Source organism: Globicephala melas, chromosome 19 (assembly GCF_963455315.2).
Source record: "Globicephala melas chromosome 19, mGloMel1.2, whole genome shotgun sequence".
Classification (NCBI taxonomy): domain Eukaryota; kingdom Metazoa; phylum Chordata; class Mammalia; order Artiodactyla; family Delphinidae; genus Globicephala; species Globicephala melas.
This window is the reverse complement of record NC_083332.1, coordinates 5353252-5370374: the sequence shown is the minus strand read 5'-3', so window position 1 is coordinate 5370374 and position 17123 is coordinate 5353252. Positions and strand designations below refer to the sequence as shown.

Genomic DNA, 17123 nt, shown 5'->3' with positions numbered 1-17123 from the left:
AGTTTATCCCTTCCCCCCACCTTTCCCCTTTGGTAACCATAGTTTGTTGTCTATGTCAAGACCTTGATTTTATTCATAATGAGATGAGAAAAGATTAGGGAGTTTTGAGTAGAGGAGGCTTGATGTGATATAATTGGTGCTAAAAGGTTCCGTTTGGCTAATGTGTAGAAAATAGACAGGCACTGGCAGGGGAGGGACAAGAAAGCCAGGGAGGAGGCTACAGCTGTGGTGTGAGAGAGAGTGATTGGCTTCGTGAGGGTGGAAGGAGTGGGTGCCTGTCCCTTTCTGGGTGTATCTTAAAGGAGGCCAGGCAGGATTGATCATTGTGCTGGATATTGTGTGTGAGCGAGAGAAACAAATGCTGAGGAGTTTTGTCATGGTGAAGGAGAAGAGTGGAGTTGGCAGTGACTGTGCCGGAGGTGGAGGAGACCTAGCCTGGGAAACCAGTTCTGTTTTGGAGATTGTAAGTTAGATGTGCTTGGAGTTCTGTGCTGTGTCATTTTCTTCATTCCCCTCATGGAGACCACAACAATGGATCCATGGGGAGGCCTGTCTCCCTCCAAAATGAGCCCTGGTTTCCTCCACCTCTCTCCCTCTCCATTGCTCCTTCCCACCAGGTTTTCCAACCTGCAGCTGTTTTCCTTGTGTCTATCTCTGCCCTGTAAAGTGGTTTTACCCACCTATAGTATGGGCTCCGTGAACACGAGGAGTACGTTTGCGAATCCCCAACACTAGCACCGTTCCTGGTACACAGAGGTGATCAGTAAGGATCTGTGGAATGAATGAGTCCATCCCTCCCCAGTTTGGATGAGGTGGCCCTGCAACCTGTGGTCTCCTGCTCACAGGAAATTGCGTGTATTTTACAGTCTCTCCATGTTTTGCAAGGTTAGTATTTAGAAAGTATTCAAATCTATATTTATTCATTTTGAATTGTCCAACCCTGTGTTTTACACAAACTACGTTTACCTTTTGGTTGGTTTGTATTGTTTGTTCCAATGTGCAGGGAACATTAAACATGGAATTTTATTTACACTTATATAATAGGAACATCACTAAAACGACTCCTCGCATCAAGGTTTTTTTTTTTAATTAATTAATTAATTTTTGGCTGTGTTGGGTCTTTGTTGCTGTGTGTGGGCTTTCTCTAGTTGCGGCTAGCGGGGGCTACTCTTCATTGCAGTGTGAGGGCTTCTTATATGTGGTTTTTGTTCATTTACAGTGTCTTCTCTTGCTGCAGAGCATGGGTTATAGGTGCACAGCCTTCAGCAGTTGTGGCCCATGGGCTCAGTAGTTGTGGCTCGCAGGTTCCAGAGCACAGGCTTGGTAGTTGTGGCGCATGGGCTTAGCTGCTCCGCGGCATATGGGATCTTCCCGGACCAGGAATTGAACCTGTGTCCCCTGCGTTGGCAGGAGGATTCTTAACCACTGCACCACCAGGGAAGCCCTGCATCAAGGTATTTTTAAGAAATTCATTGTTCTTCTCTTTCCTAGAAATCTGGAAAGTTGATGATCACCTACTGGAGCACTTACAAAATGAGAGCATGGAGAAGAGACTAGAACAATGGCATGAACAGAACCCACTGGAATATTTTGTTCATCAGAGCAGAACTCATTTTCTGTTCAGGCAAAATCATGATGTGTTTGACTTACATGGAAAAAGTATGAAATCAGATTTAACTTTACTTCCCCAGAGCAGGAGCTATGAAATAAAGATCCCTGCTGAGTTTACTGGCGATGGGAAATCCTATCTCCATGCTGACAATGAACAATTTCATACTGAAATTAAATCTCCCGAAAGCCAAAAACCCATCAGCTCTAAGACCCAATTCAGCAAGCATCAGAAAACCCCAAAAATAGAGAAGCCTCATGTATGTGGTGAATGTGGGAAAGCTTTCATCAAAAAGTCTTGGCTCACTGATCACCAGATAATTCATACAGGAGAGAAGCCCCATCGATGTAACATGTGTGGGAAAGCATTCTCTAGAAAGTTCATGCTCACTGAACATCAGAGAACACATACAGGAGAGAAACCTTATGAATGCACTGAATGTGGCAAAGCCTTCCTCAAGAAATCACGGCTCAATATACATCAGAAAACCCATACCGGAGAGAAACCGTATATATGCAGTGACTGTGGGAAAGGCTTCATCCAGAAGGGAAATCTCATTGTACATCAGCGAATTCACACAGGCGAGAAACCTTACATATGCAATGAATGTGGAAAAGGCTTCATCCAGAAGACTTGCCTCATTGCACATCAGAGATTTCACACAGGAAAGACTCCTTTTGTGTGCAATGAATGTGGAAAATCCTGTTCCCAGAAGTCGGGTCTCATTAAACATCAAAGAATTCACACAGGAGAGAAACCCTTTGAATGCAGTGAATGTGGGAAAGCCTTCACTACAAAGCAAAAGCTCATTGTTCATCAAAGAACTCATACAGGAGAGAGACCCTATATCTGCAATGAGTGTGGGAAAGCTTTTGCCTACATGTCTTGCCTCGTTAAACATAAGATAATACACACAAGAGAGAAACGTGGAGATTCAGCCAAGGTGGAAAATCATCCCTCAGAGAGTCACAGCTCCTCACAGACTAGTGATGTTATGCAGGAGAAAACCCCTGTAAATTCAGTGACTATGCAGGTGCCTTCAGTGGCCCCTCAGACATCAGTAAACATAAGTGAACTCCTAGCAAATAGGAATGTAGTCATAGTGGGACAACCTGTGGCCAGATGTGCACCCACAGGAGATAACAGAGGTTTTGCACAGGAGAGAACCCTTATGAATGCATTGAATGTAGTCGTGCCTTCAGTGGTCAATTACATCTTATTTTATGTCACAGAAAACCAGTAGAAAAAAAACTCAGAGACATACTATGTGAAAAAGATATAAATTATTGAGCAAAAAATTTTAGCTTATATGGTGGCTGAAAAAGTATATACTGAGAGAAATTGTATAAATGCTGAGACTGGGAACGCATGATGTACCCATCCAATTAGATACATGCATTGATACAGAGACATAATCTGATGTTAACCCAAATACATACACATCAATTGCTCTGTTGTGTCAGTCGAATGAATGAAAGAAGGCTGAGTTCAACTAAGTGGAGAAAATAGTTGAAGTTTTTAAACATATAATTTGTATGTGGAAGGTTGTTATGAAAAAAAAAACACAACAGGGCTAATATTGGATTGGTGGGATACTGGGCGTGTATATATCAATTCAGTTTCTGGAAGGCCAAGGTGAAGCATTAATTGAAAACTGGGATGTCTGTCTTAAACTCTGAGAAATTTACATTGTGCAAATAGATTGAGCCTGTTTGATTGAGTCTCAGATTGAGTCATTTTGTTCATTTACTGAGTATTTTTCGAATACTTCCTTTTTACTGGGTCCTGTTCTAGGAGCTGAGGATACAGTGGTGACCAAACCCAAAAAAGCCCATGGTCTCCTGGAGAGAGCTTTGAGGTAACTGGATTATCTTTAAGTGGTACCTTTACACACCAGGTAATCTAATAAGAGGATGTAAATAGGTACACAAGGTGAAATAGACATTTTCTTAGTCCCTTCTGGTTACTATAAGAGAATACCATAGCCTGGGTAGCTTATAAAAACAGAAATTTATTTCTCACAGTTCTGGAAGCTACAAAGTCCCAGATTAAGGTGCCAGCAGATTCGGTATCTAATGAGGGTTCCTGGTTCATAGAAGACAGTCATCCCACTGTATCCTCACATAGGGGAAAGGGCAAAGGAGCTGTCTGGGATGTCTTTTATAAAGGCACTAATCCAGTCATGAGGGCTCCACCCTCTTGAACCAGTCACCTCTCAAAGGCCCCACTTCTTAATACCATCATATTTTGGGTTTTGTTTTTAATATTTTAATTTTATTGGAGTATAGTTGATTTACAATGCTGTGTTAGTTTCAGGTGTACAGCAAAGTGATTCAGTTATACATATACATATATTCATTCTTTTTTAGATTCTTTTCTTCTATAAGTTGTCACAGAATATTGAGTAGAGTTCCCTGTGCTATACAATAGGTCCTTGTTGGTTATCTATCTTATTTATAGTAGTGTGTGTGTGTTCATCCCAAGCTCCTGATTTATCCCTCCCACCCCCCCACATTTCCCCTTTGAATACCGTCATATTTTGGATTAGGCCTCCAAATATGAATTTTGGGAGGCATAAACATTCAGTCCTTAGCAGATATGGAGTATTGGTTCAAGGGGTTATGATAATTTCTTGTTTAAGTTGTATATTATTTTGAGGGACGGCAAGGGGTACTCTTAACGGACTTTAAGCACTTCAGGATACAAGTTATTTTTTTAATGCCCAAGTCTTATCCCCCCAGTAGATTAAAAATCCCTTGATTTTGCTATTTAAATGTTAAAGTTTTAACAACAGTCTGTTCCTCAGTTGCACTAAACCACATTTCAGGTGGTCACAATGTAACTAGTGGGTACCACATTGGACAGCACAGACAATGAGCAAAACTTTGTAGCTGACTATGTGGCCGAAAAGTATATACTGAGAAATCTGTCATCATTTCCATCATCCTAGAAAGTTATACTGGAGAGCCCTGGTTTACATGATTTTATATTTCCCAGCACAGAAAAATAAAAACCAATTATCTATTGATTTGGAAAGTGAATGAATGAGCTAGTGGACTAATCAGAGTGTTCTGTCACTGAAGGGAATGAGCCATTGGAAGGCAGTCCTAAAGAACACAGCTGTCTTCCCCAAATTGTATGTGATTAGAGACCCAATAACAATATAAACTGGGCAAAGCAAAAAAGGAAAAAGGATCTTCAGAATACAAAGGATAGGAATCTTAGTCTCTAAGAATGGAGGAGAAAATAGGAGATGGGAGGTGACATTCTTTTTTTTTTTGCGGTACGCGGGCCTTTCACTGTTGTGGCCTCTCCCATTGCGGAGCACAGGCTCCCGACGCGCAGGCTCAGCGGCCATGGCTCACGGGCCTAGCCGCTCCGCGCCATATGGGATCTTCCCGGACCGGGCAAGAACCCGCGTCCCCTGCATCGGCAGGCGGACTCTCAACCACTGCGCCACCAGGGAAGCCCTTTTTCTGTTATTAAAAACAACTTTCTACAAACTATTTTCCGGTCAGAAGCTTTCCGTGGCGTCCGTTTACCGGAGGTTATTATCTTTTCCCTCTCTAGGAGTGCGTTCTCCGCTGCCATGCCAACAACTCATACTTGTCCGTTTGGAAACTTTTTTTTTTTTTTTTTAATACAAAGTAGATAATACACGCCGCGGCCGTATTACTTGTCTGCCTAGCCTGCTGAAAGCAACTTAGCCTTGCATCATTTTTGCCTCGCGAAGCTTGAGACTGAAAATTTACCTATTTTCTGCAGGAGTCGGAGTACCAGGAAATTAGATAATTTCACTGGCTTCTCACCTTCCCGGCCATCCCTGGCTCCTGGTACCCAAACCCGCCCCTTGGCTTTCTGTACGTCAGGTGTCCCAACATGGCCTCCCCCTGGCGCCGCGGAGAGCTGGGCGCGGACATATTGCCTCTCTAGGAAATCCCGGAAATCCGGTCGTCTCGTTTCCTCAAACACCGCATATCCACTTCGGCTGCCGTAGAAGGAGCCGGACAGGTCTATACGTCAAAGCAGTTCACAGAAGTACGACGTTTAGGCTCCTTGTAGGTTGGGGAAATCAGGTTAGTGTGTGGTTTTGTCCCTGGATTTTTTTGTGTGTGTGTCACAGTGGTGCTTTTGTTTCGCCCAAGGGTGACGCGTGGACTTGGTGCAATCTGGACCCATGAGATTTTTGCCGGATGGCAGAGGGGGAGGGTAGAAGTGCGGAGGTGGATGTATTTAACGCGAACCAGGAGAGTACCTGCTTTGAGGTACTTGAAGGGAACCGGACGCGGGTTTTGTCTATGGTTTATGTTGGGGAGTGTCCTGGGAGTCAGTACGATTAGCTTCTGTAGAGATCATTGCTCTTCCAGCTGTCAGGGCTTGCGGTTCTGCAGATCACTCCGCTTGCAGGGCTTACGTGTGGCATTGACGATGATCGCAGTGTCGGGTTCAGGCTGGCGATTTAATTTGGGGCTCAGTGGTGTTGGGGCCTGGCTGGATGGTCATCATATGAGGGTGTCTGGCCCAGATTTCAGATTAATAAGGAAGTGTGTAGTCAGTGTCTGTGGTACAGAGAGGCTGTGAGGGTTGAGGCTTTGGACGCCGAGGACCCCTGGCAGTAGTTTTTGGGTTGAGGTTCCAACTTCGGCTGCTGGGAGGGAAGATGGTACAGCCCAGGGCAGTATTTCGAGACCATCTGGTTTTCAGCTTTTTTGTGTGGGGTTTTTTTCTTTTTTAATACATTTTATTGAAGTATAGTTGATTTACAATGTGTTAATTTCTACTGTACAGCAAAGTGATTCAGTTATACATATATGTACATTCCTTTTCGTATTCTTTTCCATTATGATTTATCACAGGATATTGAACATCCCTGTGCTATACAGTAGGGCCTTGTTGTTTATCCTGGGCTTTTAGCTTTTAATCAAGGAGTTGATTACAGACTGAGAGACTAAACCAGCAATTTCAATCTGTTTTGTATCGTCTCTGATGCTTTCGCACAGCAAAGGCAGAATATAGTCGTGACAGAGACATTTTGGCCTGCAAATTTGAAAATCTGTGTCTGTTCTCTTTGCAGAAAATGTTTGCCAACACCTGCACTCACCTTCTAATATTGATATATTGTAACAGCACCGTTACTTGCTTCCCTGACATACATGAACACTTTGTTCTTTGCTAACAGAATCTCCATTTTGTTTAATTATGTATCCCTATGGCATGGTGACCTATATCCCAGTTTATTAGTAAGTCCCGGTTGGTCTTAGTCAGTCATGTGGTTCGAGTTCCCATTGCTAGTGATTGAATTAGTACTAAGAAATGAGCTTATGTATATGGGGCATTTCTAGCCAACTGTGTATGTAAAAATCTGCTTTGGGGTTTCTGGGGGAGCATTTTCTCTTTTAAATAAGTAATGCCTTGAATCTCTTTTTTCGTGTTGATAACGATACTGATGAAAATTTTCTGCCCTATTTTCTAATGTTACCTTATTCTTATTTCAATGCATTGGCTCAACTCTGCAATACAAAATTGAAAAGTGGGGTGGTAATGGACATTTTTGTCTTGTTGCTTACTTATAAATTCACTTGCTATATTTTCTGAAGTCAACATGTTTTCAAGAGGGTAAATCTAGTATTTCAAATTTAATGACAGGAAGGTATTCATAGTATTCTTTCAGGCAAAAAAAAAATCTGTATTTTATCTGAGTCATAACTCCCATTAATTCCTTTTTCTTTTTCTTTTCTTTCTTTCTTTCTTTTTTTTTTTGCCCACGTGTAGCATGTGGGATCTTAGTTCCCCGACCAGGGATCAAACCCGTGCCCCCTGCAGTGGAAGTGCAGAGTCTTAACCACTGGACCACCATGGAAGTCCCTCCCATTAATTCCTTCTGTCCTTTATTTGCACTTTCTGTTTTGACTCTAAATATTTATATATTATTGGTCTTTTCAAACAACAGGCTTTTAGTATTTTTGAGCTCTTCCATTTCTTTGTTAAATTAAAAGCTCTACAAATGAGTCAGTATAAAAGGAATATATAAATATAGGGACTTTCCTGGCGGTCCAGTGGTTAAGACTCTGCGCTTCTACTGCAGGGGGCGAAGGTTCAATCCCTGGTTATGGAACTAAGATCTCACATGCCACACAGCATGGCCAAAAAAAAAAAAAAAGAGGAATATATACATATATACAGACATAACCTACATCGAAAACAGAGCATTGCCAGCACCCCAGTGGTGTTCTGTGAACCTCTTCCCAATTATATTACATCCTCACACCCGAAGGTGAATACCATCTTCTCTATTAGCAAGCACTTTCAGACTTTTCTTTATGGTGTTATAACAATCATTCATTCCTCATCATTATGGTTTATTTAGTTTTGCGTATTTTCAACTGTGTTTCAATGTAATTATACATCATGCATTTTTAAAAACTGAGTGTAGGGCTTCCCTGGTGGCACAGTGGTTGAGAGTCCGCCTACCGATGCAGGGGACACGGGTTCGTGCACCGGTCCGGGAAGAACCCACATGCCGCGGAGCGGCTGGGCCCGTGAGCCATGGCCGCTGAGCCTGCGTGTCCGGAGCCTGTGCTCCGCAATGGGAGAGGCCACAACAGTGAGAGGCCCGCGTACCGCAAAAAAAAAAAAAAAAGAGGAAAAAAACCCCAAAACTGAAGTGTAGTTGATTTACAGTGTGTGTTAGCTTCAGGTGTACAGCAAAGTGATTCAGTTATACAGAATCTTTTTCAGATTCTTTTCCATTATAGGTTATAAGACATTGAGTATAATTCCCTGTGCTATGCAGTAGGTCCTTATTGTTTGTCTCTTTTATACACAGTAGTGTGTACATGTTCATCCCAAACTGTTAATTTATCTACCCACCCCCCATCCCCTCTGGTAACCATAAGTTTGTTCTCTATGTCTGTGAGTCTATTTCTGTTTTGTAAATAAGTTCATTTATATCAGTTTTTTAGATTGCACATATAAGTGATATCATATGATAGTTGTCTTTTTCTGATTTACTTCACTTAATATGATAATCTCTAAGTCCATCCATGTTGCTGCAGATGGCGTTATTTCCTTCTTTTTATGGCTGAGTAATATTCCATTGTATGTATACATACCACATCTTCTTTATCCATTCATCTTTTTTTTTTTTTTTTTGCGGTACGTGGGCCTCTCACTATTGTGGCCTCTCCCGTTGCAGAGCACAGGCTCTGGACGCGCAGGCTCAGCGGCCATGGCTCACGGGCCTAGCCGCTCCACGGCATGTGGGATCTTCCCGGACTGGGGCACGAACCCGTGTCCCCTGCATCGGCAGGCGGACTCTCAACCACTGCGCCACCAGGGAAGCCCTCCATTCATCTATTGATGGACACTTGGGTTGCATCCACGTCTTGGCTATTGTAAATAGTGCTGCTATGAACATTGGGGTGCATGTATCTTTTCAAATTAGAGTTTTCTCCACATCATGCATTTTTTATGTCAGGCTCAGTATTTCTGAGAAGTATTCACGTTTTTGCACGTAGGTGTACTTTTTCTTCCCCTCTGTAACAAGGGTCAGACAAATATATAAATATACACACAGTAAATATTTTAGGATTTGTAAGCCACAGTTCTCTCACATATACTTCTTTATTTTTGTTTTACAGTCCTTTAAAAACAAAAAAGTCATTCTTAGCTTGAAAGCTGTGCAAAGACTGTAGTTTTTCCACAGCATTCCATTGTTTGAATATTTGGGTTTTCCTAGTATTTATTAAACTTGTGTTGTTTGCATTTTGGTTTATTATGAGTAATGGTGCTATGGAAATTATTGAGCTGGTTCAAATATGCCCATATTTTTGGAGGGATGTATTTCTTAGATGTATTCTCAGAGTGAAATTGTTTCTGGCTTGGTGAACATGTGGAGATGCAGGGAGAGTGACGCTCCTATAGGGGTCACTCCTTGCCCTTACACACATACCCTGCCCTAGGCATCTCTTCCATCTGGCTGTTCCTGAGTTACATCCTTTTATAATAAGTAAATATAATAACTAAAATGTTTCTCTGAGTTCTGTGAACCGTTCTGGAAAATTTTTGGTTTTTGTTTTGTGTTTCGTTTTTTTGTTTGTTTTTTAGGTCATGCTGCGCGGCATGTGGGATCTTAGTTCCCCGACCAGGGATCAAATCCATGCCCCCTGCAGTGGAAGCACGGAGTCCTAACCACTGGACCACCAGGGAATTCCCTGCTCTAGCAAATTAATCAACCCAAGGAGGGGGGTCATTGGAACCTGCCATCTGTGGCTGGTTGCTTAGAAGTACACGTGACAATCTGGACTTGTGTTTGCACATGAAGTAGGAGGTAAAAGCCAGTCTCATAGGACTGAGCCTTCAACCGGTGGGATATGATATTATCTCCAGGTACATAGCGACCGAATTGAGATAAACTGTCGGACACCCAGCCAGTGTTGTAGCATTGCTTGGTGGTGTGTTCAAAAAACCCACATATTCAAATTGGTGTCAGAATCGTACCTTCTTCTGGATGAGTTTCTTGTTATTACGTTTCCCTCTTCTGGTAGCACTGCAAATTATGTACTTTAAGAAAATTATTAGTGTTCATTACGACACTAGAGATTACACATCACATGTAATTATTCTTTGTCAAATTCTTACGTTAATTAGTACTTCTGCACTTTCCTCTGACAATACAGTAGTCTTAGAGCACCTCAACTTCATTTCCCACCTTCTAATTTATGCACTGTTATTTTGTATTTTAGTTTTTTATGTATTTAAAACCTCCTAAGATATTACCATTATTGCTTACAAGACATTGCTTCTGGTTTGCCCAGTACATTGGTTTTTAAACTGAAGTGTGTGTACTCACAGGGTGTATAAAAACGCTTGAGGAGGTTCCTGAGCGCACACGGTTTAAAGGAAAGCAGTGCCCAGCGCCTCTCCTCCCATACGGTCCCTTTTGTATAATTGAGCTGCCTGAGAGTCTCCTGCTCCTGAGGCCTGCTGCTGGGATGATTCTCTTTTCCCTCATTCCCTCTGACAGTCACCGCACTTCAACTTCACGAAATAAAGGAATACCCCCACCACAGTCAGAATCTTAGGCTTTTTGGGCAGAGGAATAAAGTCGTCTGGGGCAACAGTCTTCTGGGGACACTCAGCAATGCTGTGGACATTGGGCTAAGGTGAGCGCCCAGAAGCAGCGTTAGCATCTGAGCCCAGAAGAAATGTACCCTCAGTTTGAATTTTCTCCTCAACCCACAGGTCCTGACTCTCTAGGAGCAAAAGAATCAGTAGAAGGAGGAAGAAGTTACAGGATTTGGTATCAGCATTTCTTGGGACACACTTGATTGAAGACAGAACAGAATTTAGAGCAGATCCAGAAGACACAGCGACAGAACCTCCCTGTTGCCAGCTGTTTTCAGAAAACCGAAGAAAATGATCAAGGCCCAGGTGACTCTTGTTCTGTTTTATTCTTTCCTTTGTTCCCTGATGGATTTGTAGAGGCCTGTAAAAAATCACTTCCATTATTCTGTAAAGTATAAATATGTGTATCTTTTGTCTGTCATTCATATATATATATATGTCAGACCTCTTTTTCTTTGTAGGAGTTTAGAGAAAAATATATCCCTTCTTAGGGAAGACTCTTTTCTTTTCTGGGATCTGTTTCTTCTTTATTTTACCCCCATCTTGATTTTTGTTTGCAGAGTTTTCTTTTCCCTTTCTTTTCATATATATATATATATGAGAATGTGGTGTTTCTAGCTTAACAAGAAGATTTAACTTCTACACGTTATAGAAACTTCTAATTGGATAAATGGATGGGTGGCTGACTACACAATTAGAGAATATTTTATTAGACATTTGCTTCTTCAGTGGTTTATTAAAATAAAAACCCTGCTAGATATCTCGATGCAGCCTATAAAGTGGAAATGAGCAGAAAAACTTTAACATTTCTTCCATATCATCAAAAGGACATCACTTCATTAAACACCACTGTTATTCCAGGAGACCCTGACATTTGACGATGTGGCCGTGGACTTCACGTGGGAGGAGTGGCAGTTCCTGGCCCCTCCTCAGAAGGACCTGTACCGGGACGTGATGCTGGAGAACTATAGCAACCTGTTGTCTGTGGGTGAGGACGGCTCCCCTGGGTCCCTCAGAGGGTCCCCAATCAGTGGCCTTTCCTTTCTCAGCTTCTGAAAGCTCTGGAGTGTCTGTGATGCTCTGAAGCAATAGATTCTTAGCCCCTTACCCAGATACGAGGGTATATTCTCCCTTCTCCTGAGAGAAAAGCCTTTACCTTGTAGGTTGTAACATTGTTTTGTCCTCAAATGTAACACTCTGCTGTCTTCACAGATCCCAAGCCCAATTCAGTGGGTCTAAATCTGCTGTCATTTACCACGAATAGGTTATCAAGCCAGCAAACTAGACATACTCTCCAAGTTGGATCAAGGAGAACCATGGACGATGGAAGATGAAATCCACTGTCGAACCCATTCAGGTGAGTGAGAGACCAGCAAGGTGACAGGCGTGGAAATCACACTGTAGTTGGTCAGAGAAGAGTCACAGCTGTGAGGGGGTTGGACGCTGGGTGAGCAGTGCCTCCGTGCATCTCTCTCCCGATGTCAGACCTCTTTTTCTTTGTAGGAGTTTAGAGAAAAATATATCCCTTCTTAGGGAAGACTCTTGTCTTTTCCGGGATCTGTTTCTTCTTTATTTTACCCCCATCTTGATTTTTGTTTACATAGTTTTCTTTTCCCTGGATTCTCGTATCTTTTCCTTCTTCTTCGTACACTTCTACCTCGTTTTCTATGAAATTCCACCTTCCAAGGCCTCTCTCCAAAGAGAAAACTTTGAATTCCTCACTGCCTTCTGACTACTGCGCCTTTCTGCTCCACAAGTAATGTTGATTTCCTTTGTCACATCCACCCCATCTTGGATGCCGGGCCCCAAAGTAGACTGGTCTTCACTGTGCCTTATTCCCGCTCTGAGGTTCTCCAAAGATTTTGTTTTCCATTTTCTCCAATGACCTTTTAACCTTCAAAGTTTTCTTCATCGTAATAAGCTAAGCTCCTTAGGGTCACTGGAGAAGACTCCCAAATTGATCTCTCCCCAGTGTGCTCCACCACAGACTTGGCTTCTATATAACTTATCTTGATGGCAGCTCTCCTGAGTTCCCAGTAACTGCAAGGACCTAAGATCATCTTCCCTCCCAGGAAACCCTAGAAGTTTAGGTTCTGCCTTACTCCTGTGCATCCTCCATCCTGGCCATTCAGGCATTACCTCAAATGTCCCCCACCTGCAGAGCTCTTTTCTGTTAAGGGGTCTGCTGTTCATGATGAATTTTTAACCAGGAAAGTTATTTTAACATCCTACATTCTCAGTTCCAGCCTCAACCAGACCGTAACTCTTGGCTACTTTGAATTGATTCCTTTGTGTATTTACTGATTTTGAACTTTCTTCTTGTTCACTGTAGACCTTACCATTGTATTCACTTCCTGAAAGCTTTCATTTCTTTCCCCTCATCTTCTGATAACATTAAGTCCCAGGTAGGGACTTCCCTGGCAGCCCAATGGTTAAGACTCCACGCTTCCACTGCAGGGCGCGTGGGTTCAATCCCTGTTCGGGGAGCTAAGATCCCATGTGCCATGTGGCACAGCCAAAAAAAAAAGTCCTAGGTAACCATGTTACCTGTCACATGACACAAAAATTCTTCTTTTAGTGATCACCATGACATATCATCTTGTTCACACAGAGATTTCCATCTTCTTTCCTAAACCTCCCAATCTGTTCCATACGTGTGATTGCTTCCCTGATTCATTCCTCTATGAATTATTTTTTTTGATAGTCTAGTGTAAGCTGGAAGGTAACAGTAGTTGAAAAAACAAATAGACCAAGAGCTTTCATTCTAAGAGGACGAGACATCAATTTAATCAAAATTTAAAATAAATAATATGTCTAGGGGGTGAAACGTGCCGTGATGGAATTAAGTTGCATACTGGATCTCTCTGAGGTGCGCATTGTAAGTTAAATGTGCTTGGAGTTCTCTACTGCGTCATTTTCTTTTCTTTTTTTTTTTTCTTTTCTTTTTTTTTTTTTTTGTCTTCTAGTTTTTTCTTTCTTTCTTTTTCTGCCGTGTCATATTCTTCATTCCCCTCATGCAGACTAGCACAATGGATCCTTGGGGAGGCCTGTCTTCCTCCAGAATGAGCCCTGGTTTCCTCCACCTCTCTTCCTCTCCATCGTTCCTTCCCGCCAGGTTTTCCAACCTGCAGCTGTTTTCCTTGTGTCTATCTCTGCCCTGTAAAGTGGTTTTACCCACCTACAGTATACGCTCCTTGAACACGAGGAGTATGTTTGCGAATCCCCAACACTAGCACCATTCCTGGTACACAGAGGTGATCAGTAAGGATCTGTGGAATGAATGAGTCCATCCCTCCCCAGTTTGGATGAGGTGGCCCTGCAACCTGTGGTCTCCTGCTCACAGGAAATTGCTCGTATTTTACAGTATTTAGAAAGTAACCAAATCTGTATTTATTCATTATGACTGTTTTTTTCCAATGTATAAAGATCATTAAACATGGAGTTTTATTAACATTCATACCATAGGGTCATCACTAAAAAGACACCTCACATCAAAGTATTTTTAAAAATACCTTTATTCCAAATCTGAAAGATGGAGGAATTCATTCTTCTTCTCTTTCCTAGAAGTCTGGAAAGTTGATAATCACCTGCTGGAGCACTTACAAAATGAGAGCATGGAGAAGAGACTAGAACAATGGCATGAACAGAACCCACTGGAATATTCTGTTCATCGGAGCAGAACTCATTTTCTGTTCAGGCAAAATCATGGTATGTTTGACTTACATGGAAAAAGTATGAAATCAAATTTAACTTTACTTTCCGAGAGCAGGAGCTATGAAATAAAGAGCCCTGCTGAGTTTACTGGAGAAGTCAGATCCTGTCTCCATGCTGACAATGAACGGTTTCATACTGAAATTAAATTCCCCAAAAGCCAAAAACTCATCAGTACTAATTCCCAATTCATCAAGCATCAGAAGACTCAAAAAATAAAGAAATCTCATGTATGTGGTGAATGTGGGAAAGCTTTCATCAAAAAGTCTTGGCTCACTGATCACCAGAATCTTCATACAGGAGAGAAGCCCCATCGATGTAATCTATGTGGGAAAGCCTTCTTCAGAAAGTTCAAGCTCACTGAACATCAGAGAACGCATACAGGAGAGAAACCTTATGAATGCAATGAATGTGGCAAAGCCTTCCTCAAGAAATCAGGGCTCAGTGTCCATCAGAAAACCCATACTGGGGAGAAACCATTTATATGCAGTGAATGTGGAAAGGGCTTCATCCAGAAGGGAAATCTTATGGTGCATCAACGGATTCACACAGGCGAGAAACCTTATATATGCAATGAATGTGGAAAAGGCTTCAGCCAAAAGACGTGCCTCACAGCACACCAGAGATTTCACACAGGAACGACTCCCTTTGTGTGTGGGGAATGTGGAAAAACCCTTTCCCAGAAGACAGGTCTCATTAAACACCAAAGGACTCACACAGGAGAGAAACCCTTTGAATGCAGCGATTGTGGGAAAGGCTTTATCGAGAAGCCGCAGCTCGTTATCCATCAGAGAATCCATACAGGGGAGAAACCCTATAGATGTAGTGAATGTGGGAAATCATTCAGAGGGAAGTCAGTCCTCAATAAACATCAGAAAACTCACTCAGTCAAGGTGGAAAATCCTCCCTCAGAGGGTCACAGGTCCTCACAGAGTAGTGTTGTCCTCCAAGAGAAAAACCTGAATACAGTGACAATGCAAGTACCTTCTGTGGTCCCTCAGACATCAGTCAACATCAGTGGGCTCCTAGCAAACAGGAATGTAGTCATAGTGGGACAGCCTGTGACCAGATGTGCACCCGCAGGAGAAAGCAGAGGGTTGGCACAGGAGAGAACCCTTATGAATGCAGTGAATGTGGTTGTGCCTTCAGTGGTCAATTATATTTTATTTTATGTCACAGAAAACCAGTAGGGAAAAAATTAAGACATTCTCTGAGGAAAAGGGTTGAGTGAAAATTTCTAGTTCATATGGTGGCTGAAAAGTATACACTGAGAGAAACTGTATAAATGCTGAGACTGGGAGCACGTGACCTACTCATCCAATTACATATATGCCTTGATACAGAGGCATAATCTGATGTTAACCCAAACACACAAACGTCAGTTGCTCTGTTGTGTCAGTTAAATAAATGAAGGAAGCCTGTGTTCAACTAAGTGGAGGAAATAAGGAGGTGAATTTTTAAAACATATAATTTGTTTCTGGAAGGTTGCTATGGAGGAAAAATCACCAGAGGGCTAATATTGGATTGGTGGGATATGGGGCGTGTATATATCAATTCAGTTTCCCCAGGCCAAGGTGAACAATGAATCTGAAACTGGGATGTCTTCCTTAAACTTTCAGAAGTTTATATTATGCAGATGGGCTAATGAAACAACGGCCTTAGACTGAGTCAGTTTGGTCTTTCACAGAGTATTTGTCAAATACATCCTTGGTATATGGTTCTGTTCCAAAAGCTGAGGATATTGTGGTGATCAGGATAGAGAAAACTCATGGTTCCCTAGAGAGACCATTGAGGTAGTCGGATTATCTTTAAGTGGCATCTCTACACTCAAGCTAATTTAGTGAGAGGATGTAAGTATCCATAGTAAGTGAAATGGACCTGGACTAACTGGCTCAAGGGAATATGACAATTTGTTGTTGAAGGAGCATATCATTTGGGAGTTGGGGAAGGAGTTAATAATGGTATTTAAGCACCATAGAACACAAATAAGTTTTTTCTTTAATTTATTTTATTGAAGTATAGTTGATGTACAATGTTAATTTCTGCTGTACAGCAAAGTGACTCAGTTATATGTATGTATATATATTCTTTTTCATATTTTTTTCATTATGGTTTATCACAGAATAATGAGTATAGTCCCCTGTGCTATACAGTAGGATCTCGTTGTTTCAAGTAAGTTATTTTTTATTTTTGTTTATGTATTTATTTGGCCACATCACACGGCTTGTGGGATCTTAGTTCCCTAAACAGGGATTGAACCAGGGCCCTCAGCAGTGAAAGTGCGGAGTCCTAACCACTGGATCACCAGGGAATTCCCCAAATAAGTTTGTTTTTTTTTAATGCCTATTTGTTATCTCCACGAGGAAATTACAAATTCCTTAATTTTAGTGGCTTTCTTTAAATTTTAATGTTTAAAAAAATTGAAAACCAATAAGATGAAATATCAGTTCTTCAGTTACACTAGTCACATTTCAAGTGCTCGACAGTCATGTGACTCGTGGCAATAGAATTGGACAGCACAGACAGCAAAGTGGTGAGACAATGGGAAGATGCTCTACCGTCATTTCCATTGTACCAGAAAGTTATATTGGAGAGTGCTGGTTTCCATGATTTTCGGTTTCCCAGCACAGAGGGGGGAAAAATAATTATCAGCTCCAGATTTGGAAAGTGAATGAAT

General features: G+C 41.9%; 1 protein-coding gene across 13 annotated transcripts in view; it reads left to right on the top strand.

Annotated features, from left to right (window-relative positions):
* ZNF350 (zinc finger protein 350) overlaps positions 1-15878 on the top strand; it is a 31188-nt gene extending 15310 nt beyond the window's left edge. For 3 of the 13 annotated variants that reach the window (XM_060289192.2, XM_060289193.2, XM_060289191.2), the window contains one exon: positions 1492-3330. In XM_060289192.2, the coding sequence (XP_060145175.1) occupies positions 1492-2852 (1361 nt within the window). In that variant the 3' untranslated portion in view covers positions 2853-3330. Of the gene's footprint in view, positions 1-1491; positions 5686-9715; positions 11042-11596; positions 11724-11947; positions 12093-14299 lie in introns of those variants that run through there. The other 10 variants (XM_060289199.1, XM_060289198.1, XM_060289204.1 and 7 more) reach the window with 10 other exon arrangements.
* Positions 15879-17123: the final 1245 nt, after the last annotated feature.